General features: G+C 51.6%; 1 protein-coding gene and 1 pseudogene across 4 annotated transcripts; both read right to left on the bottom strand.

Annotated features, from left to right (window-relative positions):
• The window catches only part of LOC129493310 (transmembrane protein 254-like), a 214345-nt pseudogene that overhangs the window by 58827 nt on the left and 130718 nt on the right, over positions 1-24800 (bottom strand).
• On the bottom strand, positions 304-23535 carry SLC38A7 (solute carrier family 38 member 7). Of its 4 annotated transcripts, XM_055299296.1 has the most exons (12): positions 23471-23524; positions 22721-22944; positions 18603-18987; positions 17153-17351; positions 16790-16931; positions 15776-15874; positions 14760-14817; positions 14411-14525; positions 10584-10731; positions 9531-9730; positions 8607-8661; positions 304-2671 (listed from the first exon to the last, which is right to left on the bottom strand). In XM_055299296.1, exons 3-12 carry the CDS (start codon positions 18870-18872, stop codon positions 2569-2571), a joined length of 1389 nt encoding a protein of 462 aa, XP_055155271.1. In that variant the 5' UTR covers positions 18873-18987; positions 22721-22944; positions 23471-23524; the 3' UTR covers positions 304-2568. The 4 variants fall into 4 exon arrangements, with proteins under 4 accessions (XP_055155271.1, XP_063467902.1, XP_055155272.1 ...); XM_063611832.1 differs by lacking the exon at positions 22721-22944 and having other exon boundaries at positions 23471-23535; XM_055299297.1 differs by lacking the exons at positions 9531-9730; positions 23471-23524 and having other exon boundaries at positions 22721-23281.

The following is a 24800-nucleotide window of genomic DNA, read 5'->3' as shown; positions in this document are numbered from 1 at the left end:
ACAGTCTGAGACCACAAAGGCACAGGAAAGACACAGTGAGGGCTTGAGTGAAGGCAGAGGTCGCAGGATTGGAGACTGCGATACATTCCTAAGTCATTGGAGAAGGACAGGTAGAATGTGGAAGAAAGCAGGGGTGGCAAGAGCCACTTGCAGGTCCCTGCTTGGTAGAGGGAGCATGGCGGTGCCATTCCGGAGATAGGGGTCAGAGACAGTGACATGCCATCTACACCTCCTACCCCAGCCCTTCTTCCTCCTGGCAATGGCCCGGACTCTGTCCCCAGGACCAGACACAGGGGACACAGCTCAGCAGCACAAATCCCTTTTATTAACCATCTTCCCTTTCCCGGGTATACACAAGTAGAAAAGAAACAGTGAAGTACCCCGACAGGGAGGGTGGGGAGAGGATGGGAGGGGGCTCCTGAGGTTAGGACAAGAGGCCAGATTCCAGCTCCTTCTGACTGGTCTGTCTCTGTGCAATGACTCCACTTACATCCCTCAACCCCCGAAACATGGCACTGAGGGACTGCAGCCCTGCTGACCAGATTGTCCTCCTAGCCCTGTCAGGGACTGGTGCTGGCAGAGCTTGGTGCTGTGCCAGAGACTGACAGAAAACAGCACAGTGGGTCTGGCCCCAGGGGCAGAGAAGATCAGGCACCAAGAGGGGATGTGAGAAAAGGCAGGTTATCCATCTGGGGACTGGACAGAAGCCCAGCCAGCCTCCAACCGGCTTCTGCTTCTTAGATCAGACTGCCCTGAGTGGTGGGCAGCTGGGCAGGGGGTCCCTCTCATACCCTGTACAGAGGTTTTGGGGAAGAGGGGACAAGGAAATGCTAGGGGCTCCAGGTGGAAGAGGAAGTCTGATTGGTGCCTGGGATTGGCCAAAGTGAGAGGGGGCAGCTGAGGGGCTGAGGTGGTCAAAACGGGAATATAGTGGGGAGTGGGGTGGGAGGTGGGGAGATAGCCTATCTCTTCACCCTGTGTGGGGTAACAATTCCAGTGTGACATCAATGTGGCTGGCCACTGAGGCCAGGCCTGACGGACATGCGTTGCTCAGGAGGCTGGTAAGAGCTCACACTGCTCCCAATTATGTGCGTGGGAGAGACTGAGCTACACAGTGAAATGGGATGGGAGGTGAAGAGGTGATGGAGTGAGGGGGAAGGAAGGAGCAGACAAAATCCAGACTGGAAGGGAAACTTCCAGGCCAGTGTGGCAGGCTCAAATGCTGCCCATCAGTGACAACCTAGCTGCCTTTTTGTTTGTTTTTGTTTTTTTGAGATGAAGTTTCACTCTTGTTGCCCAAGCTGGAGTGCAATGGCACGATCTCAGCTCACTGCAATCTCTGCCTCTGGGTTTAAGCGGTTCTGCTGCCTCAGCCTCCCAAGTAGCTGGGATTACAGATGCCTGCCACCATGCCTGGCTAATTTTTTGTATTTTTAGTAGAGATGGGGTTTTGCCATGTTGGCCAGGCTGGTCTCAAACTCCTGATCTCAAGTCATCTGCCCGCCTTGGCCTCCCAAAGTGCTGGGATTACAGGCGCGAGCCACCGTGCCCAGTCCTGCCTTTTTTTTTTTTTTTTTGTCTCTGGGTAGTCACGCTAGGGCTGGCGGGGGAGGAGGCAGAAGAAAGGGAGGGAGAAGAGAAAACATCACTGAAAAAGAAGGTGTTGGGGAGGTACACCCTGATTCTGACCAGCCCAGCCCACACAGAGGGTCTGAAAGGTTCTCAGCCTTCTCCCTCACCCACCCTGGGGCCTCTGAAAAGAGAGGCCCGTCTCAGACAGAAAAGCAGATACCCCCAACCTTATGGGGAAAGCTAATGGAGGAATACTCACAGCACCGTGGCACGGGATGGCCCTTGGCTTCAGAGCCGGGCTGGCACCGTTTGTAAACATTAGACCTGGTGAGGTCTGGGGATGGAGGAGGAGAGGGATGCCCAGCCTGGACCATCAGGTTTGATGAAAGAGACAGGGTGGGGCCCCTCAAGGCCTGGGAAATGTCTATTAGCTATGGGAAAGAGGCTGATAGGTTCATGGTGGGGGTTGCCCAGGAAGGTGTGGACAAGGTCTGAATCTACCTGACTATGCATTTGCACGACTTCAGTGCTACCTTTGGAAGTGGCCAGACTCCTGAAGAAGCTACCACTGGCCTGGGGTAATGAGCACAGCCCCTACTCAGGACAGGGTGCTCTGTGGAGGATGGTGGCTTTCTGTCCATAGTCATTCTCCAGAGGGAAGTCAGACTGGATTCTTTCTTATGAGATCTACCGATTCTCTTCACCCATGGATTCCAGGCATGGAGAAATTGAGAACTGGGAGAGGAGGAAGGTTCCTCTATGATGTGAGACTTCCTGCCGCCATCCACGGCACTGCCAGGACCGGGGAACAGGAAAGCGACTGGGTTTGAGCTGTCCAGAGGTGTGGGGCCTGAGTTTGCCCCACTCCCTGGAAGAGGATGTCCGGATGTCATCCCACCAGTTGGAATGATCGTGGGCTAAGCATGGCCCCATAGCTCTAAGAGATGGGTTCCTGCGGCCAATGGCAAAGGCCTTGTGTTCCCTGGGAGGCAGTGGTTATGCCAAGAGATCCACAAAGATGGCGTTGGCTGTGGTCTGGCCGAAGATGAAGGCTCCCAGGGTGACCAAGAGTACTCCGTAGCTGACCAGCACCCACCAGCTGTAGAACAGAGGGTGAGAGAGGTCTGATCAGTCATCCCATCCCATAACTGCAGACTTCAATATATATAACTGTTAATTAGTGTAATTATCGCACTTCTCCTGTTGGTAGAGCACTTCCTACTTCCCAAAGACTTCAATACGAAGGTAATGTGGGGCCAGGTGTATTGTCCCTAGTCCATAGGTAAGAAGACCAAGATCTAATGGGAGTAACTGATTGGTCACATCATGCCAGGATTCGAATGTAGGCATCCTGATGGAAAGATGTTCAGAAAAAAGCAGGTCACATGGAATGTGGTCTATTTCATTAAAAAAAGGAAACAAAAAGCAGACATCTGCAAATGTATGTACCAATAACAGCAAGAGGGATAAAATGGAATTGAAAAAGGGCGATTTCTGGCTGGGTGCAGTGGCTCACGCCTGTAATCTCAGCACTTTGGGAGGCCGAGGCAGGTGGATCACCTGAGGTCAGGAGTTTGAGACCAGCCTGGCCAACGTGGTGAAACCCTGTCTCTTCTAAAAAAAAATACAAAAAACGGCTGGGTGTGGTGGCTCACGCCTGTAATCCCAGAACTTTGGGAGGCCAAGGTGGGCAGGATCACCTGAGGTCAGGAGTTCGAGACCAGCCTAGCCAACACGGTGAAACCCCGTCTCTACCAAAAATACAAAAATTAGCTGGGCATGGTGGCGTGCACCTGTAATCCCAGGTACCCTGGAGGCTGAGGCACAAGAATCGTTTGATCCTGGGAGGTTGCAGTGAGCCGAGATCGCACCACTGCACTCCAGCCTGGGTGACAGAGTGAGATTCCATCTCAAAACAACAACAACAACAAACCCAAAAAATTAGCTGGGTGTGGTGGTGGGCGCCTGTAATCCCAGCTACTTAGGAGGCTGAGGCAGGAGAATTGCTTGAACCCGGGAGGAGGAGGTTGTTGCAGTGAGTGAGCAGAGATCGCACCATTGCACTCCAGCCTGGGTAACAAGTGAAACTCCATCTCAAAAAAAAAAAGAAATAAAGGGTGATTTTTTTTCTTCTTCTTCTTCTTTTTGTTTTTTTTTGAGACAGAGTTTTGCTCTGTCACCCAGGCTGGAGTACAGTGGCGCAATCTCCACTTACTGCAACCTCCGCCTCCGGGGTTCAAGCAATTCTCCTGCCTCAGCCTCCTGAGCTGGGACTACAGGCATGTGCCACCACAACCAGGTAATTTTTAGTATATGTGCTGCCGAAGCGAGCACCACAACCAGGTAATTTTTGTATTTTTAGTAGAGACGGGGTTTTGCCATGTTAGCCAGGCTGGTCTCAAACTCCTGACCTCAGGTGATCTGCCTGTCTTGGCCTCCCAAGGTGTTGGGATTACAGGCGTGAGCCACTGTGTCTGGCCGATTTTTTTTCTTCTTTAGACATGTTTGTATGTTTTTTTTTTTTTTTTTTTTTTTGAGACAGAGTTTCCCTCTTGTTGCCCAGGCTGGAGTGTAATGGTGTGATCTCGGCTCACTGCAACCTCCGCCTCCTGGGTTCAAGCAATTCTCCTGCCTCAGTCTCTCAAGTAGCTGGGATTACAGGCAGGTGCCACCATGCCCGGCTAATTTTGTATTTTTAGTAGAGATGGGGTTTCACCATGTTGGTCAGGCTGGTCTCGAACTCCTGACCTCAGATGATCTGCCCATCTTGGCCTCCCAAAGTGCTGGGATTACAGGTGTGAGCCACTGTGCCCAGCCAACATGTTTGTATTTTTAAAGTTTTTTATAATGAACAAGTATTGTTATGTAATAAGTTTTTGTTGTTGTTGTTGTTGAGACGGAGTCTCGCTGTGTCACTCAGGCTGGAGTGCAGTGGTGCAATCTCGGCTCACTGCAACATCCACCTCCTGGGTTCAAGCGATTCTCCTGCCTCAGCCTCCCGAGTAGCTGGGATTACAGGCATGTGCCACCATGCCTGGCTAATTTTTGTATTTTTAGTAGAGATGGGGTTTCTCCATGTTGGCCAGGCTAGTCTCAAACTCCTGACCTCATGTGACCTGCCTGCTGAGATTACAGGTGTGAGCCACCACACCTGGCCCTTTTATGTAACAAGTTTTTTAAAAGCATGCACCTGTTCTTAAGCTTTCTACTATTCAGGGAAATGTACACATGAAAACAATGTGTTTTTCGTCCATCTGTCTAGTAAAACTTAGAAAGGCTGTAATATCCAGTACAGGCAGGGGTGTGAGGAAAAGGGGACTCCCATTCACTGCTGCTGGAACTCTAACTAGCACTGCCTTTTTGGAGGATAATTTGAACCCATGTGCCAAAGTAAAATGAACATGGCTTGTGACCTCACAGTTTCCATCTAAGAACTGATCCTACCCAACTCCTTGAACGCGTGTGCCAAGAAGTATAAGAATATCACATTAAGGACAGTTTCATACAAGAGAATATTCTGCAGCCATTTTAAAAATGAAAAAGCATGGCCAGGTGTGGTGGCTCACACCTGTAATTTCAGCACTTTGGGAGGCTGATGCAGGAGATTACATGAGGCCAAGGAGTTCAAGACGGGCCTGGACAACAAAGTAAAAGACTGTCTTGGCCGGGCTCGGTGGCTCACGCCTGTAATCCCAGCATTTTGGGAGGCCAAGGCAGGCGGATCACTTGAGATCAGAAGTTTGAGACTAGCCTGGCCAACATGGTGAAACCCCGTATCTACCATAAATACAAAAAATTAGCCAGGCGTGGTAGTGGGCGCCTGTAATCCCAGCTACCCAGGAGGCTGAGGCAGGAGAATTGCTTGAGCCTAGGAGGCAGAGGTTGCAGTGAGCCGAGATCGCGCCACTGCACTCCAGCACTCCAGCCTGAACAACAAAGCAAGACTCCATCTCAAAAACAAAACAGAAAAGAATGCTGCCGCTACAAAAAATAAAATAAGTAGCTGGGTATAGTGGTGCATGACTGTAGTCACAGCTACTTGGGAGGCGGAGGTGGGAGGATCACTTGAGCCCAGGGGTTGAGGCTGCAGTGAGCTATGACTGCACCACTGCACTCTAGCCTGGATGACAGAGCAAGACCTTGTCTCTGAAAAAAATTTTTTTTTTTTTTTGAGATGGAGTTTCACTCTTGTTGCCCAGGCTGGAGTGCAATGGCATGATCTCAGCTCACTGTAACCTCTGCCTCCTGGGTTCAAGTGATTCTCCTGCCTCAACCTCCCAAGTAGCAGGGATTGCAGACGTGTACCACCACGCATGGCTAATTTTGTAATTTTAGTAGAGACGTGGTTTCACCATGTTGGTCAGGCTGGTTTTGAACTCCTGACCTCAAGTGATCCACCCGCCTCGGCCTCCCAGTGTGCTGGGATTACAGGTGTGAGCCACAGGGCCTGGACAAAATTTTTTTTTTTTTTTTTAGTATTTTTGTCTTCCAAGACTCCGTCATTCAATCTTTCTTAAAATAAATAAATAAATAAAAATTTTTAAAAAGCAGCAGATCTTCTTATGCTGATGCAGTTAAGTGAAAAAAAGCAAGTGGCAGAACAAATGCCATGGCTCAGGCTTGTAATCCCAGCACTTTGGGAGGCTGAGGCAGGAGGATCACTTGAGTTCAGGAGTGCAAGGCCAGCCTAGGCAACATAGTGAGACCCCGTCTTGTAAAGAAAAAGTGTTGGGGGGAACTCAGTCCTTGTTTTTGCATATGGCCTTTGAAGATCAAAACAAATCTTTTTTTTTCTTTTTTTTCTGGCCTTCGAGCTGTCTAGAGGTTTTAAAAAAACTACCTGAACAAAATAAACAAATGGGACCTGAGATCTGTCTTCAAATGATTTTAGGGGGCAATACTCCTCCTAAGGCCGTTAAATATTTTGGATGGTAAAAAAGAATGTCAGTGGCCAGGCGTGGTGGCTCATGCCAGTAATCCCAGCACTTTGGGAGGCTGAGGCAGGCAGATCACCTGAGGTCAGGAGTTTAAGACCAGCCTGGCCAACATGGTGAAACCCTATCTCTACTAATAATACAAAATTAAGCCGGGGATGGTGGCTCACACCTGAAATCCCAGCACCTTGGGAGGCCAAGGCAGACGGATCATGAGGTCAGGAGTTTAAGACCAACTGACCAATATGGTGAAACCCCGTGTCTACTAAAAATACAAAAAAAATTAGCTGGGTGTGGTGGCGCATGCCTGTAGTTCCAGGTACTCAGGAGGCTGAGGAAGGAGAATCATTTGAACCTGGGAGGCGGAGGTTGCAGTGAGCCAAGATCACGCCACTGCATTCCAGCCTGGGCAACAGAGCGAGACTCCATCTCAAAAATAAAAATAAAAATAAATGTAAAAATACAAAATTAGCCAGGCGTGGTGGCGTGTGCCTGTAATCTCAGCTACTCAGGAGGCAGGAAAATCACTTGAATCTAGGAGGAGGACGTTGGTGAGCCGAGATCACACCATTGCACTCCAGCCTGGGCAAAAAGAGCAAAACTCCGAACTCCATCTCAAAAAAAAAAGAATGTCAGTTACTTCAATTGGTAACTACTGTTCCACTACTAGACTGGGGGTTGGGGGGCTCCCTGAGCTCACCACCTAGACAAGAGGGAGAAATGAAAGCATTGGGAAGGCAAGATAATTAACTGCTGTCTATACAATACTAATTTTAAGTCCAGAAAATGCAGATTGGTGTGGACTGACATTGGTCAGTGGAGGGATATGGAAGAGGAGGCTGGAAAAAGCTGATAGCCAGAAAGGGCTGAGAGAAGCCCAGGAGCCAGGTCCTGCTGAAGAGCAGGGGATCATTACAGAGGGTGTGGGACAAATTATAGGAGCTGGGGAGGCGGGGTCTGGGTCTGAGGCAGTGGGGGTATAGGCTGAGAAAGGTGGGGTAAGAGCTTTGAGAAAACCTGTTTGAACGCAATATGGGACTGTAAGGGGTGGAGACCTAACTAGAAACTGGAACAAAGGGACTAGAACAGGAAAGCTAAACCTGAACCTGAAACCATTTTATTTTTTTTGAGATAGCGTTTCACTCCGTCGCCAGGCTAGAGCGCAATGGTGCTATCTCAGCTCACTGCAACCTCCACCTCCCAGGTTCAAGCAATTCTCCTGCCTCAGCCTCCTGAGTCGCTGGGATTACAGGTGGCCACCACCATGCCCAGGTAATTTTTTGTATTTTTAGTAGAGACGGGGTTTTACCACATTGGCCATCCTGGTCTCAAACTCCTGACCTCAGGTGATCCACCTGCCTTGGCCTCCCAGAGTGTTGGGATTACAGGCGTGAGCCACTGCACCTGGCTGAAACCATTTTTCATAACACAAAACAAGAGCCCTGCATCTGTGTATACATCTGCATAGCTATGTGTACACAGACATGCACACATGTACAGAAGTGGTTGAGGACACAGACCATACTGGTAACATGGAGCTATCTCAGAAGGGATGTGGGGGCAAGCGGGTTGTGGGGGAAGAGGGACTTCCATCTTTTTCTATTAAGCCCTTTATTAATGTTTAAATTGTTAACAACTAGCATACTACCCAATTTTCAAAAGTATTAAAAAAAAAAAAAACCCAGCTGGGTGTGGTGGCTCATGCATGTAATCCCAGCACTTTGGGAGGCCGAGGAAGGAGGATCACCTAAGGTCAGGAGTTCGAGACCAGCCTGGCCAACATGGTGAAACCTCGTCTCTACTAAAAATACAAAAATTAGCTGGGCGCAGTGGCAGGCATCTGTAGTCCCAGCTACTCAGGAGGCTGAGACAGGAGAATGGCGTGAACCCGGGAGGCGGAGCTTGCAGTGAGCTGAGATCGTGCCACTGCACTCCAGGTTGGGCGACAGAGAGAGACTCCGTCTCAAAAAAAAACCAAAACAAAACCCCATGATTTCTAAGTACACAAGCCTCTGACTCTTATCTGTTTTAAGGCCCCTACAAAGCCACGTTCCAATCCAGAGCCTCCCTGAGCAGATCAAGGGCTGGGCCCTGCTTTACCTGGCTGGTTTGACCTCTTCCATCTCGGAGAGTTTGGCTTGAATGAGGCACAGCCCTAAAAGAGAAGAAGTGGCCCTGAGCATTTGTGAGGGGAGAGGGCTCCCTCCCTCCTAGCCACCCCCTTTCCCAAGAAGCAGTGCTGGATGGAGAAAGGCCCATGTTTACTCTTCTAGAAATTCCATCTCTGCCCCCAACACCACATCCTGCTGGGGTCGTCTGGCATCTGCTCTCCCATGACAGGCTGGCATCTGACAAGACCCCTTGGGCAGCATGCTAGACTTGGAGCTAAAGGGACAGCACTCAATGGTGACTCAGTGGTGGCCCAACCCCAGGGGTCTTCCCAGTACACTTCCGAGCAGATCTGGCTCCCCTGCTCCAAGCAGAGTAGCTGGGGCTTTGAAGGTGGCTTCCTGGATAGACACAAGCTGGGTAAGGGTGGAACTCGTGGCTGGGCAGACAGGACAGTTCTCCAGGGATCTGGCAGTAGATCTGTGTCTGGAACCCAGGTTCCCTGATGTCTGTGTCAGGGTGCCACCCCAGACCCCACTGCCCTCTGGGCTGTAATGGGCTGAACCAGCCAGATAGATCCCCCATAGTCAGGGAGCAGCAGACACCTGAATGAATGGTTAAGAGAATAGACTCTGGACCCAGACAGTGTGGGATGGAAAAGGTTTGTTACTAGTTGAGTTTGTTAAGCTCTAGGCAAGTCTGTGACCCTTTCTGAGCCCCACGTGTGATCTCCACTACACCTTCTTTCCAGGAGATAATGCTTGGATAGGGGCTAGTACAGAGGCGAGGAGGGTGATCAATTAGTGCTGGCGGTTACTCTCTCCTGCATGTTTTGAGCAAGTAGGGAGCCGAGGCTAGGGAGGCCCTGGGAGTCTGTGCTGTGGGGCTGTGAAATGGGGCGCCAGGGGTCCGCACCTGGGAAGATGAAGATGAAGCAGGCGGCCAGGCCTCCAATGACTGAGATCACCTTGCCGATGTCAGGGATGAAGAGCGCCAGCAGCAGGGTGAGCAGGAACCAGACCAGCGTCTGCAGCACTCGCCGCCGCCGCTCCCGCCCCACGTCCTCCTCCACTGGAACCCCCTGGTAGCGCAGCCACAGGCCTTCCACCACCGCCCTGCCCACATGGAGAGGGGCTTAGAAGTGCCCCTGCTGTTAGCAGCCCCCCACCTCTAGCTCACAGGAGCCAGACCCCTAACTGGGTAGACTGCCGGGAAAGCCCCATTCCTGAGCCTCAGTTTCCTCTACTGTAAAACGGGCCACCAGCACTCTGTTTACCATGGGGACTAGAGATGGTGAATGTGGAGAGCTTAGCACTTTGCTTTACACCACATGGAAACTGATATTGTTTTTTCCTTAAAAGGAACTGTCTGGGGTATCTAAAGGGCAGGGTGTCCATGTGAAAGCTCAGGAAACGATCTGGATAGAGATTCTTTTTTTTTTTTTTTTTTTTTTGAGACAGGGTCTGGCTCTCTCACCCAGGCTGGAGTGCAGTGGTGCAATCTTGGCTCACTGCAGCCTTGAACTCCTGGGTTCCAGCCATCCTTCTGCCTCAGCCTCCCAAGTGGCTAAGTAGCTGGGACCACAGGTGCATGCTACCACACCTGCCTATTTATTTTATTTTGTGTAGAGATGGGGGTCTCACTAGGTTGCCCAGGTGGTCTTGAACTCCTAGGCTCAAGTGATCCTTCTGACTCAGCCTCCCAAAGTGCTGGGTTTAGAGACGTGAGCCACCATACCATGCCCTGGATAGAGATTCTTACAGGACTCACGGAATGTTCTGGTGACCCCAGGACAAAGGGCACTTCTGAGACCTGGCCTGGGATATGTAGGGACCCATCCTAGGCACCAACTCTTTTCTACAGCCTTCAGTTTCTCCTTCTACAGGATGGGGTCCACACAAGGCCAAAGGACCATGTTGGAAGGGCTCACAGGCTCGGAGGGGCCCTGGGGAGTGGAAGGGGGCTCACCGCCCACAGAAGTGCAGGATAGGGTAGGAGGTGAGCACGCTCAGGATGATGAAGGCTCGGGCAACGGCCACAGCCATGTCTTCCGAGGGATAGGACAGGAGCACGTCAGGATCCACAGCAGCTCCAAAGGTCAGGAAGCCACAGATGCCTGTGGGCAGGGACAGCTGGGTCAGGGCAACCCTGGGAGGGTAGTGGGGTGGACTGTCCACTCCTCCTAGGGGCAACATCAGCCTGGAGGCTGCTGCAGCAGCTCTGGACACTTAGACGGAGGCTCAGAGTGGGAGATGGGGCTCCGATCAGATGCCTCCCTCCCTGACTTCTCATACCCCATCGCTGGAAGCCCTCCAGCCCCCAGCTTTCTGAGCCTGAACTTGCCCAGCACATTCCCACCTCAGTGCCTTGGCACTGACTGTTCTGTCTGGCAGACTTTCAGATGCCATCTCCTTATCATTCAGGTCTCAGTTTAGATGTCCTTCCTCAGAGAATGCTTCCTGCCAGTCCATCTACAATGACCCCCATCCCCGGTACTCTCTCACATCACCGTGTCCTATTTTTCTTTTCTTTGTTGAGACAGAGTCTTGCTCTGTTACCCAGACTAGAGTGCAGTAGTGTGATCATGGCTCACTGCAGCCTTGACCTCCTCGGCTCAAGCGATTCTCCCACCTGAGCCTCCCCAGTAGCTAGGACTACAGGCAGATGCCATCACACCCAGCTAATTTTTTTGTAGAGATGGGGTCTTGCTATGTTTCCCAGTCTGGTCTTGAACTCCTGGGCTCAAGCAATCCTCCTACCTCACCCTCCCAGAGTGTGAGCCACCACACCCAGCCTTCTTCTTTTTTATTTTTTTGAGATGGAGTTTCGCTCTTGTTGCCCAGCCTGGCATGCAGTGGCACGATCTCAGCTCAGTGCAGCCTCCACTTTCCAGGTTCAAGTGATTCTCCTGCCTCAGCCACCTGAGTAGCTGGGATTACACCATGCCCGGCCAATTTTTTTTTTTTTTTTTTTTGAGATGGAGTCGTGCTCTGTCGTGCCCAGGCTGGAGTACAATGGCATGATCTTGGTCTCCTGGGTTCTCATGCCTCAGCCTCCTAAGCAGCTGGGATTACAGTCACCTGCCACTACGCCTAGCTAATTTCTTTTTTTTTTTTGAGATGGAGTTTTCCTCTTTCACCCAGGCTGGAGTGCAGTGGTGCGATTTCAGCTTACTGCAACCTCTGCCTTCTGGTTTCAAGTGATTATCCTGCCTCAGCCTCCCGAGTAGCTGGTATTACACAGGCACCCGCCACCACGCCTAATTTTTGTATTTTTAGTAGAAACGAGGTTTCACTATGTTGGCCAGGCTGGTCTCGAACTCCTGACCTCATGATCCGCCCGCCTCGGGAAGTACTGGGATTACAGGCGTGAGCCACCACGCCCAGCCCTAATTTTTGTATTTTTAGTAAGATGGGGTTTCGCCATGTTGGTTGGGCTGGTCTCGAACTCCTGACCTCATGTGATCTGCCTGCCTGGGCCTCCCAAAGTGCTGGGATCACAGGCATGAGCCACGGTGCCTGGCCGTTTTTTTTTTTTTTTTTTTTTTTTTTAAAGACAGGATCTTGCTCTGTCCCTCAGGCTGGAGTAAAGTGGTACAATCATAGTTCCACTGTAGTCTTGAATTCTTAGACTCAAGTTCCTCCTGACTTGGCCTCCCAAGTCGCTGGGACTACAGGCACATGCCACCATGCCTGGCTAATTTTTTTTTTTTGAAGACAGAGTCTCACTCTCTCCGCCAGGCTGGAGTGCAGTGGAGTGATCTTGGCTCACTGCAACCTCGGCCTCCCAGGTTCAAGCGATTCTCATGCCTTAGCCTCCCGAGTAGCTGGGATTACAGGCGCCTGCCACCATGCCTGGCTAATTTTTGTAATTTTGGTAAAGACAGGGTTTTGCCATGTTGGCCAAGCTGGTCTCGAACTCCTGGCCTCAAGTGATTCACTCACCTTGGCCTCTCAAAGTGCTGGGATTACAGGTATGAGCCACCATGCCTGGCCGATGCCCGGCTAATTCTTTAATTTTTGTAGAGATGAGTCTCACTATGTTGCGGAGGCTGGTCTTGAACTCCTGGCCTCAAGTGGTTCTCCCATCTCAGCTTTTCAAAGTGTTGGGATTACAGGCATGATCCACTATGCCTGTCTCCTAACACTCATTTCTCTCTTTTTTAGAGACAGGGTCTCACTCTGTTGCCCAGTTTGGAGTGTAATGGCATGATCATGGGTCTCTACAGCCTTGATCTCATAGGCTCAAGCGATCCTCCCACCTCAGCCTCCCAAGTAGCTGGGTCCACAGGTGCATGTTACCATAACCTGGCTAATTTTTTAATTTTTTGTAGAGATGGAGTTTCACCATGTTGCCCAGCCTGTCTTGAACTCCTGGGCTCAAGAGAACATCCCACCTTGGCCTCCCATAGCTGAGATTATAGGTGTGAGCCACTGTGACCAGCCTCATCGCTTTCTAATTTTTTTTAACTGTATTATCACACTGGTCTTTAAGTAAACAATAATAAAAATAATAACAATAATAATAATAATTAATTTTTACAGGCTTATTGTCTGTCTCCCCAGCCAGAACATGAGCCCCAGGAGAACAGAGATTTAGCTGTTTGCCTCTCTTGTTCCTGGCTGTGTATTCAGCGGCTAGAACAGTATTGGCCCAGGCAGCTCCTATGGTCCATCCGTGGAAAGAACTCAGGGGATCCTTCTTCTGGGGTCTCCTAGACTTGTTCCCTCATCCCAACCACTCTCCACACTGCAGCCAGAGCCATCTTTCCCCGAACCACACCCCTGCTTAAAACGCTTCCTCTCTGACTCCCAGCAGCCCTCAAGGCCCAACAGGATCTGGCTGCCAGTGCCTGTCTGGCCTCACTGCCTGTCACCTGCCCCTATCACACACCACTCCAGCCACACAGACTTTCTTCCTGGCCCTGCCTCAGTGATTTGGTGTTTTGTGGTTCCTCTGTCTAGAACCCTTCTTCCCCAGCTCCTCCTTTTCTGGCTCTTTCTCATCATTTCGGCCTCCTCTGAGAAGAAACTTCTGTGAACCACTCCCAAAGCCACCCATCCAGTCCCATTCATACCTTCCCCATTTTAGGCTGGGTTGGTGGCTCATGCCTGTAACCCCAGCACTTTGGGAGGCCGAGGCAGGAGAATTGCTTGAGCCCAGGAAATTCAAGACCAGCCTGGGCAACATAGTGAGACCTTGTCTCTGCTAGAAAAAAAAAAATTAGCTGGGCACAGTGGCACATGGCTGTAGTCCCGGCTACTCTGGAGGCCGAGGCAGGAGGATCACTTGAACTCGGCAGGTTGAGGTTGCAGTGAGTTATCATCATGCCACTGCACTCCAGCCTGGGCGACAGTTTCTGAGACCCTTTCTCAAAACAAAATAAAATAGAACAAAACAAAACACACCTTCCCTATTTCACTGTCATCAGGATGCTCGCCACCATCTGGAATTCCTTACTGATTCCCTAGTTACTCCTGCATGACTGTCACTCCAACAAGAATGTCAACTCCATGAGGGCAAGACCAGCTCTATCTCTCTTCATGGCATCCCCCACGCTGAGAACAGTTCCTGGCACTTCCTAGGCACCAACTTAGAACTGGTGAATGAATGGATGAATACGCCACTCTCATCTTGGCAGGAGGAGGCCCCAGGCAGGCCAAGTTCAAGCCAATGCCTGTACAAGTCATGCTGGGAATGCAGGGCTGTCCCCAGGAAAGCTGGGCCCCAGGACCTGGGGACTCCTGTGGAAGTGAGAGCACTGTAGTCCCAGGTCTTGGGGGAGGAGCACTCACCTGTCCCCATGTAGACAGCAAGGGCTATGACCATGGCAGCTGTCACCACTCCACCCCAAGTCTTCACTTCAGGCTGCCGCATGCTGTTGAAGACGGGCACACTGCTGACGTGGCACTGTCCAGGTGAAGGGCACGATCATGGTGGGGAAATGACCTGACCCCCAGTTTCCCCAGGAAGGTACCTTGGGAACAAAGACCCCAGGGACAAGGGGCAAGTCCTGAGGCCCCTGCTCCATCCTTCCCCCCAGGACTTCCTCCATTCTGCCTGGGTTCCTCCTCCTTCCTGGGTTCCATCCCGGGGAGGGGTGATCTAAGAGGACAGCAGGGACCTTGCAACTGGCACTGGCACCTGAAATCCGAAGCAGATGGTGGGCATGGCATTGAACACAGCCATCCAGGAAGCCGGCCTGTGAACAAACAGACAAGGTGCTGCCACCTGGGAACCCCTCACAGCCATCAACCCACCCCACGCCCTCACTCTTCATTCAGCCCACCACGGTCTCCAGCAACTGGCATTCTATAGGTTTAACCCACGAAAGTCTGGGAACAGGGAGAAGAGGCACCCCTATGTCCCAGGCTCCCCTGGGAGGGGGCCTAGAGGCTCAGAAAAGCGCCCCTGGGGCCAAAATCCAGAATTCCTGGCTTCTGGACTGGGGCTTTTGCTTTACTGGTTTGTTCTTTTCAAAAAAAAGGAAATTATTTTTGTTTTGTTTTGTTTTTTTGAGACGGAGTCTCGCTCTGTCGCCCACGCTGGAGTGCAGTGGCGCGATCTCGGCTCACTGCAACTTCTGCCTCCCGGGTTCGTGCCATTCTCCTGCCTCAGCCTCCCGAGTAGCTGCGACTACAGGTGCCTGCAACCAAGCCCGGCTATTTTTTTTGTATTTTTTTAGTAGAGACGGGGTTTCACCATGTTAGCCAGGATGGTCTCGATCTCCTGACCTCGTGATCTGCCTGCCTCAGCCTCCCAAAGTGCTGGGATTACAGGCGTGAGCCACTGCGCCTGGCCCCCTTTTTTTTTTTTAAATAATAAATTCACCCTCAAAGATACAGAAATTACAGATAAGCACATGCTGGAAACATGGGCAATCCCACCCTCAGGTTCCTCCATGACCCAAGGCCTAGCCTCACACTGGCTCATCTGTTGGATGTGGGTGGCAAAGTGCCTCCTGTCTCTGATTCTTGCTCTTCCCTCCAGTAACATCAGATCAGGGGCTCTTTCCTCCTTCCTACAATGACCAAGTCAGCCCTGATGAGCTCATGAGCCTTGAGAAGAGCACCTGTGTGGCCTTCTGGTTCCTGACCCAGCACCTGCTGGGGCCCAAGTGGTGGCTTCTTCTCCATGTCTCCTAGGGCCCTCACCCTCACCTGGTCAGGATGTTCCCTGGGGTCATCTCTTTATCTGGCCAGATGTACTTGATGATCACGATGGCTGTGACGTACCAGGTACCCACGACGCTCAGGAAGCTGCCGGGAAGGAGAGACTAAGTGTCCTCATCCCCAGCTGCCTCTTATCTGATTCCACCCCTAGGGACATCCACCTTCAGCTCTAGTGACCACAAGCGTCCACTGAATGAACCGGGGACTATGCCAAGCAAAGACTCAGGAAATGCCTGAGAAGTAGTTTCAGAGAAACCTGCCACAGCTAGGAGGGAGCTGGATAGCCAACAGGGGACCCGATCAGCAACTCTGGCCATCGGAAAGTGCTGGTTCAGCTGCATGGCTCAGAGACGATGCAGACAGCAGAGCTCCAAAGCACACCTGGGACTTGAATCAGAGCGGCCCAGCCCAGGCAGGGGCTGTGCGCAGCCCATCCTCTGAGCCTGGCCTTTGAGAACTAAGAGATGCCAGAGGTAAGAGGGTTGAGAGTACAGACACTTTTGTGTCAACATTTATGGGGGCCTTGGAGAGAGTGGAGCATGGCCCCTGCACTTACAGATGGGGAAGCCTAGAATCCCACAGCTTTTCAGACACTGAGACGGGAAACCAGTCTCCTTCCTTCATGCCAAGCTGCAGGTAAGATGATGCCAGGCTGACAGTCTCGGAGACCCAAATCCCTTCCTCCCAGGGAAAGCCAGGAGGCCGCCTTCACCACCCAGATACCACCTGCTCCTTCTTTGACAAGGACACTTAGAACTGAACTACTCATGGATGCCAAAGGACATTTAGAACTGAATCTCTCATGGATGCATCCTTTTTCTATGATGGAGACAGAAAAGGATGGTCTTATCTGAAACCTTGCAAGCCCTGGTCTGCCCTGCCTTGCCTACTCTTGCTCCCCAAGGTGAGGTGGCATGGAGGAGCAGGGTTCCCCAGGAGCCCTTGGGTCTACAGCTGCCCAGGATCATAGCTTCTGTCTGACCCAGGCTGGGGCCTCCAAACCTGGCATATTTCTGGAAACCAATCTCCCTGGGGATGGAGAGGGGCAGGATGAAGAGGAAGGCAGTGAGGCTGATGGTGAACTTGCGGTCTGTGTACCAAGGGCCGCTGGCCCCCTCCGGCTCTTTCGCCATCACAGCTATAACTGCACAGGGAGGAAGGAGGGAATGTCAAGCCAGGCCACCATGGGGTGTGGCCTTCCTGCTCTGCTGGGCCCCAGGACCTCCCTCTGCCTGGAGGGAGAATTGCCAGATGAATGCTGGGCCCAGGTAAGTCCTGCAGAGGTGTTCAGCGCCTTTTCCCTCCACCCCAGGATCCCTGGGGCTGATAAAAAGAGATGGGGTAGGGACTGAGGGAGAGGCTCACTCTTGTCCTGCTGGTCGCCAATGATGATTAGGAAGGCAATGCAGGTGCCAAAGGTGTAGACAGCGATGGCCACCTCACACAGCACACCTGTCAGCTTGCCACACACAGCCCACACCACCTCCTGGTAGGTCCTCTCATTGCTGGCCTGGGAGCAGTAGGCCAGGATGACAAGGCCACTGATGATGAAAACCAGCATACCCTGCAGGCAGAGGCAGAACAAGAGCTTGTAGGAAAGGCCTGGCAGCAGAGGGCACCCTGGGCTCGCCTAGCATTTACTGGGCAAGTGCCCAAAGCAAGCTTGGCAAATCTCACAAAGGCAATTTTAAGACCGGGCGCAGTGGCTCACACCTGTAATCTCAGCACTTTGGGAGGCCGAGGCGGGTGGATCACGAGGTCAGGAGATTGAGACCACGGTGAAACCCCATGTCTACTAAAAATACAAAAAATTAGCCGGGCGCAGTGGCGGGCGCCTGTAGTCCCAGCTACTCAGGAGGCTGAGGCAGGAGAATGGCGTGAACCCGGGAAGTGGAGCTTGCAGTGAGCTGAGATCGTGCCACTGCACTCCAGCCTGGCGACAGAATGAAACTCCGTCTCAAAAAAAAAAAGAGACTGCTAGATGATGCTGAGTTGAGATTTTCTTTAAAAACAAAAAGTTTTGTGACAAATTGCAAACATACAAAAGTAAAGAGAATAGGCTGGATGCGGATGGCTCATGCCTGTAATCCCAGCACTTTAGGAGGCTGAGGTGGGAGGATCGCTTGAAGTCAGGAGTTTGAGACTAGCCTGGCCAACATGGTGAAACCCCGTCTCTACTAAAAATACAAAAATTAGGTGGGCATGGTGGTGGGTACCTGTAATGCCAGCGACTTGGGAGGCTGAGGCAGGAGAATCACTTGAAATTGGGAGGCGGAGGCTGTAGTAAGCCGAGATTGGGCCACTGCACTCCAGCCTGGGTGACAAAGCAAGACTCCATCTCAAAAAAAAAAAAAAAAAAAAGTAAAGAGAATAGTAAAAAGAACTGGCATGTATCCATCACTCAGCTTCAAAAATGATCAATGCATGGCCAACTTGTTTCATCATTCCTCTTCCCTCCCACTCTGCATTTATTGTGAAGCCAATATAAGCTATCATATCATTTCATCAATAAATATTTCAGTATGTAGTTCTAAAAGACAAGGGCCCTCTTTTTAAACTACCACAAAATCAATGGTATGCCTAAAAAATTAGAGATGTAATTGATGTTTAAATTTCTCTGATTGTTGGAAGGCTTCTGAAGCCTCATTTGGGTCAGAGAAAAGAATACTAGAACAGATTAGTCAAGTCTGCCATGTGTGAGGGAGGGGAGAGCAGTGCGTGTATCACTTACTGGCTATCCCTGACCCAAAGCCTCCCTTTTGAGGCAAAGTGCCCACCTGAACTGCACCTCTGTCCTCCCGGCCAGTGCACTCACCATCTGCAGTGCGATGCCTGCTGCCACGCCCCCCGCAGTGCTGAAGGCTGCTGGGAAGTTGAGTAACCCTGCGCCCAGGCACGCGTTGACGACAATGAAGACGGCCCCAAGTGTGGAAGTGATGCCTCTGTCCGGATCCCCAGGAGAGGCTTCCCACTCACTCTTGGGGGCTGTGTCCACACAGGGACTCTGCAGCAGCCGGGCCCGCTCCCCGGCATCCGTGCTCAAGCCCCACTCGCTGTAGTCATTGTTGATGCTGACCTGGGCCATGGCCCCAAGAGCCTTCTTCCTGCAAGGTCTGTGGGTTCCGCCTTACAACCACATGCCCCAGGCAGCTGAGCAACACCCACCTGTTTGGGGCTGTTAGCCTAGGACTCTTCTCAACCTAGATGGGACAAAGGCAGGCACTACTGTTATCCTAAGATGGGGGAACTGGGGAACAAAAAGGTGAAATAACTTTCCCAAGATCACATGGGTAGGGTCCAAACCCAGGTATGTCTCTGTGCAGACAGTGCACTGGGTGCCAGAGTATAGGGAGACAGACACAGAAACAGATCAGGTGCAAATCATGCTTGCTTCAGGCATACAGACTCATTGGACCAGTTAGATGTCAACATAAAACGGGTACTAACACAGCAGCACTAGAGAGAGGCCCCGCGTCGGGGTGTCTCATGGATACTTTATCTCATTCAATCCTTAGGACAGTCTTGTGGTCAAAAGGTTCGGAGAGATCCCATCACTGACCCAGGGTCATATATTAGCAAGTTGCATAGCAGGATTTGGATCCAGATCTGTCTGGCTTCCCAGCCTGTTTCCACCCCACAGGGTCCCAAAAGGACCCCTCACCAAGAACTGAGATTCAACATATTACAGTCTAGCACGCCTCCCGGTGGCCCGGAGTCTGAATTCTGTGGCTTTCGAGGCCCTTCGAAATTCAGGCCAATTCTCGACTGTTCTCTCATGTGACTTCTCTCATGTGACAAGCCCCCATGCCTGTCATGTTTGCGTCTTCAGGAAAACAATGATTCATCCCATGCTTGGAATGCTCCCAACTCCTTTGCCGCCACCCTTTTAGGTCCTATCTCTTCCCCATTTCCTGGGTCACTCACTGAGCTCTTCTTGGAGCCATGTAGGGGCCCAGAACCACTCAAGCTGGTTTCCTCTCAGTACTCTCTCATGTGCTAGCATCTCACTGGCCACTAGGCTTGCTTTCCTGGGCTAGATTACAATGATCAGTGCCAAACATGCAGTGCTGTTTGTTACTATAAACCACTATTGCTGCAGCTATGGAATGCTTTCTCATTCAATCCTCAGTGCAGCCCTAAAAGGTAGACATGACAGTCACCATTTTACCAAAGAGGAAGCTGAATCCCAGAGGGGATAACCACTCTCCCCTCAGTCATACAGCGGTCAGTGGTGGAGCTGGGATTCAAACCCAGGCCTGCCTGACCACAGGGCATCCATCTGTTTGTATCTGCCCCACTCCTGGGTCCAAGATGGTAGCTTGGGTATGGCGGAACTCAAATAACAGGCTTATCGCCTGACTGATTCTCTTTGCTCTCTGGGTAAACACAGTTGAGATGCAGTTTTTTTTCTTCCAAGAATCTCGAGAGGCTCTGAGGAGCCCAGCCCTGAAAAGGAACCTTCAGTGTTCTCAAGGTTCAGCTCATAGCCTGAGACCTGCAGAGAAATGATGGTCCTAAAGCATCAAGTCCACCCCCAGGTCAAGAGCAGCCCTGGATAGGGCTGTGATATGGGTCTCCAAGTAGGTTCTGCCGTCAGAATGCTGACTCCTCCACTGCCTATCTGTGTGACCCTGGGCAAGTCACTTCACCCCTCTAGGCCTTTACATCATATGTTCCTGTGAGTCGTGTGTTAATATCAGTAAGGGCTTAAGACTCAATAAATGGTCACTGCGGCTGTTATTTCTGCAGATGCCCCTTCCCATGTTGCCCACTACCACCATGCCTGAGACTTTCCAGCCCTAAGCAAGCAGAGAGCAGAAAACTAATCAAAACCAGAGCCTGGGCCGGGCGTGGTGGCTCATGTCTGTAATCCTAGCACTTTGGGAGGTCGAGGTGGGCAGATCACCTGAGGTCAGGAGTTTGAGACCAGCCTGGCCAACATGGTGAAACCCCATCTCTACTAAAAATACAAAAATTAGCCAGGTGCGGTGGCACGCCCCTGTAATCCCAGCTATGCAGGAGGCTGAGGCAGGAGAATCACCTGAAATTGGGAGATGCAGGTTGCAGTGAGCCCAGATCAGGCCACTGCACTCCAGTCTGGGCAACAGAGTGAGACTCTGTCTCAAAACAAACAAACAAAAAAACAAACAAAACCCAAACCAGAGCCTGGTGCTATTGGTCAGGTAACAATGGACACAGAGGCCCTGGGATAGATAGCTAATGGGAGAAAGAGCAGGAAGAAGGCCAGATTTCAAGGGCAGGGACTAAGGGGGCAGGGAGGAGCCAGGGCAGTCTTCCCCAGAGGCTGCTATTAGCTGGTTACCACCCAGGCTGGCGAAATCTGCCAAAGACTCCTTCTCCTAGAGTCTCCTCATTCCTGAGTTCCGATTTCAGGGTACTCATACAAAACTCCATTTTAATCTCTACTCCCTCCCTGGTTTAGTCTTTATTTATTTAGAGATAGGTTCTCACTCTGTTGCCCAGGCTGGAGTGCAGTGGCGCAATCACAGCTCACTGCAGCCTCAATCTACCAGGCTCAAGCAATCCTCCCACCTCAACTTCCCAGGTACCTGGGACTACAGGCGTGTGCCACCACAGCCAGCTAACTTTTTAATTTTCTTTCTTTTTTTTTTTTTTGAGACAGAGTCTTGCTCTTGTCGCCCAGGCTGGAGTGCAATGGCACAATCTCAGCTCACTGCAACCTCCGCCTCCCGGGTTCAAGAGATTTTCCTGTCTCAGGCTCCTGAGTAGCTGGGATTACAGGTGCCTGCCACCATGCCTGGCTAATTTTTGTATTTTTAGTAGAGATGGGGTTTTGCCATGTTGGCCAAGCTGGTCTCCAACTCCTGACCTTGTGATCCCCCTGCCTTGGCCTCCCAAAGTGCTAGGATTACAGGCGTGAGCCACCGCGCCTGGCCAACTTTTTAAATTTTTTGTTCCTGTGGGGAACAAAATTGGCCTTTCAAAATTCAGGCCAATTCTCAACTCTTCTCCCATGTGACAAGCCCTCCATGCCTGTTGTGTTTAAATTTTTTGTAGAGATGAGGAGGTCTCACTATGTTGCCCAGGCTGGTCTTGAACTCCTGGGCTCAAGCAATCCTGCTGCCTTGGCCTCCCAAAGTGCTGGGATTACAGGCGTGAGCCACAGCCCCCGGCCCGGTTTAGTCTTTATAGCCCAGAGGGAAGAAAAGGGAACTGAGCAGATTCAGCCATAACGACTGCCCTAACCATTGGGCCACCCTCTCTGATGCCTTCAGCCCACTGGGGGTTTAAAATGACTAACAAGACCCCTCGGGCTACTGCCCATCGCTCCTCCTGATGATGGACAAAAAAAGCTGGGGACCATCCACTCATGAGAGGGAAAGGGGGAAAGTTCATGTGCTCTCAGCCATCTGTCATCAAGCATGGAACCAAGGGACATGGCACCAGAGGAAACATTCCTCTGCTGGCTCGAAACCCAGAAAGATCTGTCAGATGTCACAGGGCTTACACATCCTCTTACACATCCTGTCACCCAACCAGCAACTCAGCAAAATCAAAGCAGTGAGCAGTGAAGGCAGAGTCTTGGGACTCCCAAGCTTCCAATGTAGCTAGAGAAAGAACCCTGCAAACTGACCACTGCCAGAGCTGTGACCACCTCCTCCCCCCTGCTCACATCACAGAGACAGAGGTCTACAGAGTGACTCCTCCAAGATCACAAGGCTTGGTGTGGCTTCCTGACTCTCCAACCAAAATGCTTCCCTTGGGCACCCCTGCCCGAGTCCTGCACCATCTGCCAGCGTCTCCTGCCACCCACATGAGAGTGCAGGCTGGGGTCCTCATGGAACTCAGAAGCTGGGGGTCCCACCTCTTGCAGATTCTCTGCCATGGTTAAGATCTCTCGGCACCCCCACTGCTCACTGGCAAATTACTCAGCCCATTGTTGGACCTTACCTGCTCTTTCTCCCTGATGGGCTGTGCCAGAGGGGGTTGCTCCTTCTCCCCAAAGGTCTGGGATCTGATTCTCCTCACTTCCCTTTCTGGCCCCAATTTCTTCTTTCTCAAGACTTTGCCTAAAATTTGCTGTCATTAGAGGGAAGAGTTTGGGCTACTTCTGTGCTGGCTTCAGCAGAGCTGGAGGAAACTGAGCGGCTCTCACGCTTACTCATGGAATGGAGCTTCAGGACAGATAGGAAAACAGGCCCAGGAGGGAGAGGTTAGACTAAGGTCACAGTCGGTAGCTGGCAGAGCCAGAATAGAAGCCTGATGCCCACATGCTCAGGCCAGCGATGTAGGCCCCTCAGATCCCAACTGGAGTGTGCCTGGGGTTGGAGCCCTGAGATAGAAAGGGTGGGCTGCTTTGTGAGGTGAGGCTTTGTGAGGTGAGCCAGGGTGCACCCGGGCCAGGAGGCCGGGGCGGGGCGATTCCCAGGCCTGGAGCGAGAAGAGTGGGCTACTGTGGGGTAAACTGGGGAGGAGCTCCGGGACTCGATCCCGGCCTAGGACTGGGTGGAGACCCGCTGGCTGGGCAAAGGCGCGGCAGAGCCGGCGCAACAGAGGGGCGGGCGTTGGGTGAGGACGCCGGGATCTGGACCCCTGCAGGGAAAGGGCCTGAGCTCTTCCGCGGTGGCGGGGACTGAGGGGCTCCACAGACCTCGGGGATCTAACACTTCCACCCTCCAGAGCCTGTCTCTGGCCACCTACCTGGGGGGATTCTTTCTCGAGCCGGCTGCGGAGACACGTGAGCATAGATCACATGACGCCCGCTCGGGCGGCCGCGGGACACGCTGGGAGTTGTAGTTTCCGCAAATGTGAAGCTTGGACAACACCAGCTCCCTGAATCCTCAGCCCGACAGCACTGCCCTGAGCCAGCCTCGCGTCCAGCCAGCTCGTGTTTATCCTCTTACTTTTAGTCTTGGCCTCTTGACCAAATCAAACACTGCTCCTTCCTCCAAGGAAGAGCATTAGGAGGTCTGGCGTCTTTGCCAGTCCCGGTGGTGGTGGGCCAAAGCTATTTGGCCTCATTATCCTCCCGGTCTCTGTCCTTGCCTTCACGCCCATGGCCAGAGCACTGAAGTTTTTTTAAATTAGTAATGTGGGGGACCTTGAGCCACGGTCTTTCCTGCAAAAGAGTGGGCTGGGGGCATGGCTACAACCCCCACGGCTTAGATTCTAGAACAGTTTTTGAGGGATTGTAGGTGCTCAGTAAATATTTGTTGAATGAAGAAATGGGCATCCAGACCCGGTTCTGTTCTTGGCTGTGTGTCACTCATAAGTTGTCGCGTAATCTCCAGCATCCCAATAGCCTCATCTCTGTTTTGTGGATATGCTCTCCACTGCACCTACCTCTCCATGCATCAGAGGTCCTCACTGATGAGGACACACTGGGAATCCTTAGGAACCCAAGTCACATCTTTTTTTTTTTTTTTTTTTTGAGACAGAGTCTCACTCTGTTTCCCAGGCTGGAGTGAGCCACTATGCCTGGCCTCCAAAAAGTTTATATAAATTGAATCATACTGGTTGGGTACGGTGGCTCACATCTGTAATCCCAGCACTTTGGGAGGCCAAGGCGGGCTGATCACTTGAAGTCAGGAGTTCGAGACCAGCCTGGCCAACATAGCGAAATCCCGTCTCTACTAAAAATACAAAAATTAGCTGGGCATGGTGGTGCATGCCAGTAGTCCCAGCTACTCGGGAGCCTGAGGCAGGAGAATCACTTGAACCCAGGAGGCAGAGGTTGCAGTGAGCAGAGATTATGCCACTGCACTCCAGCCTGGGAGACAGGGTGAGACTCTGTCTCAAAAAAAAAAAAAAAATAGAATCATACTGTCTTAATCAGTTCAGGCCGCTATAACAGAATATCGTAGACTGGGTGGTTTAAACAACAGAGATTTATTTTTCACAGTCCTGGAAGCTGTCAAGACTGAGGTCAGAATGCCAGCAGAGTCAAGTTCTGGGGAGGACTATCTTCACAGTTTTCAGATAGCCATCTTCCTGCTGTGTCCTCACATTGTGGAAAGCAGAGAGGGAAAGT

The sequence above is a fragment of the Symphalangus syndactylus genome, chromosome 11 (assembly GCF_028878055.3).
Source record: "Symphalangus syndactylus isolate Jambi chromosome 11, NHGRI_mSymSyn1-v2.1_pri, whole genome shotgun sequence".
NCBI classification, from domain to species: Eukaryota; Metazoa; Chordata; class Mammalia; order Primates; family Hylobatidae; genus Symphalangus; species Symphalangus syndactylus.
Note: the sequence above shows the minus strand (reverse complement) of the source record. Positions and strands in the feature narration are given on the sequence as shown.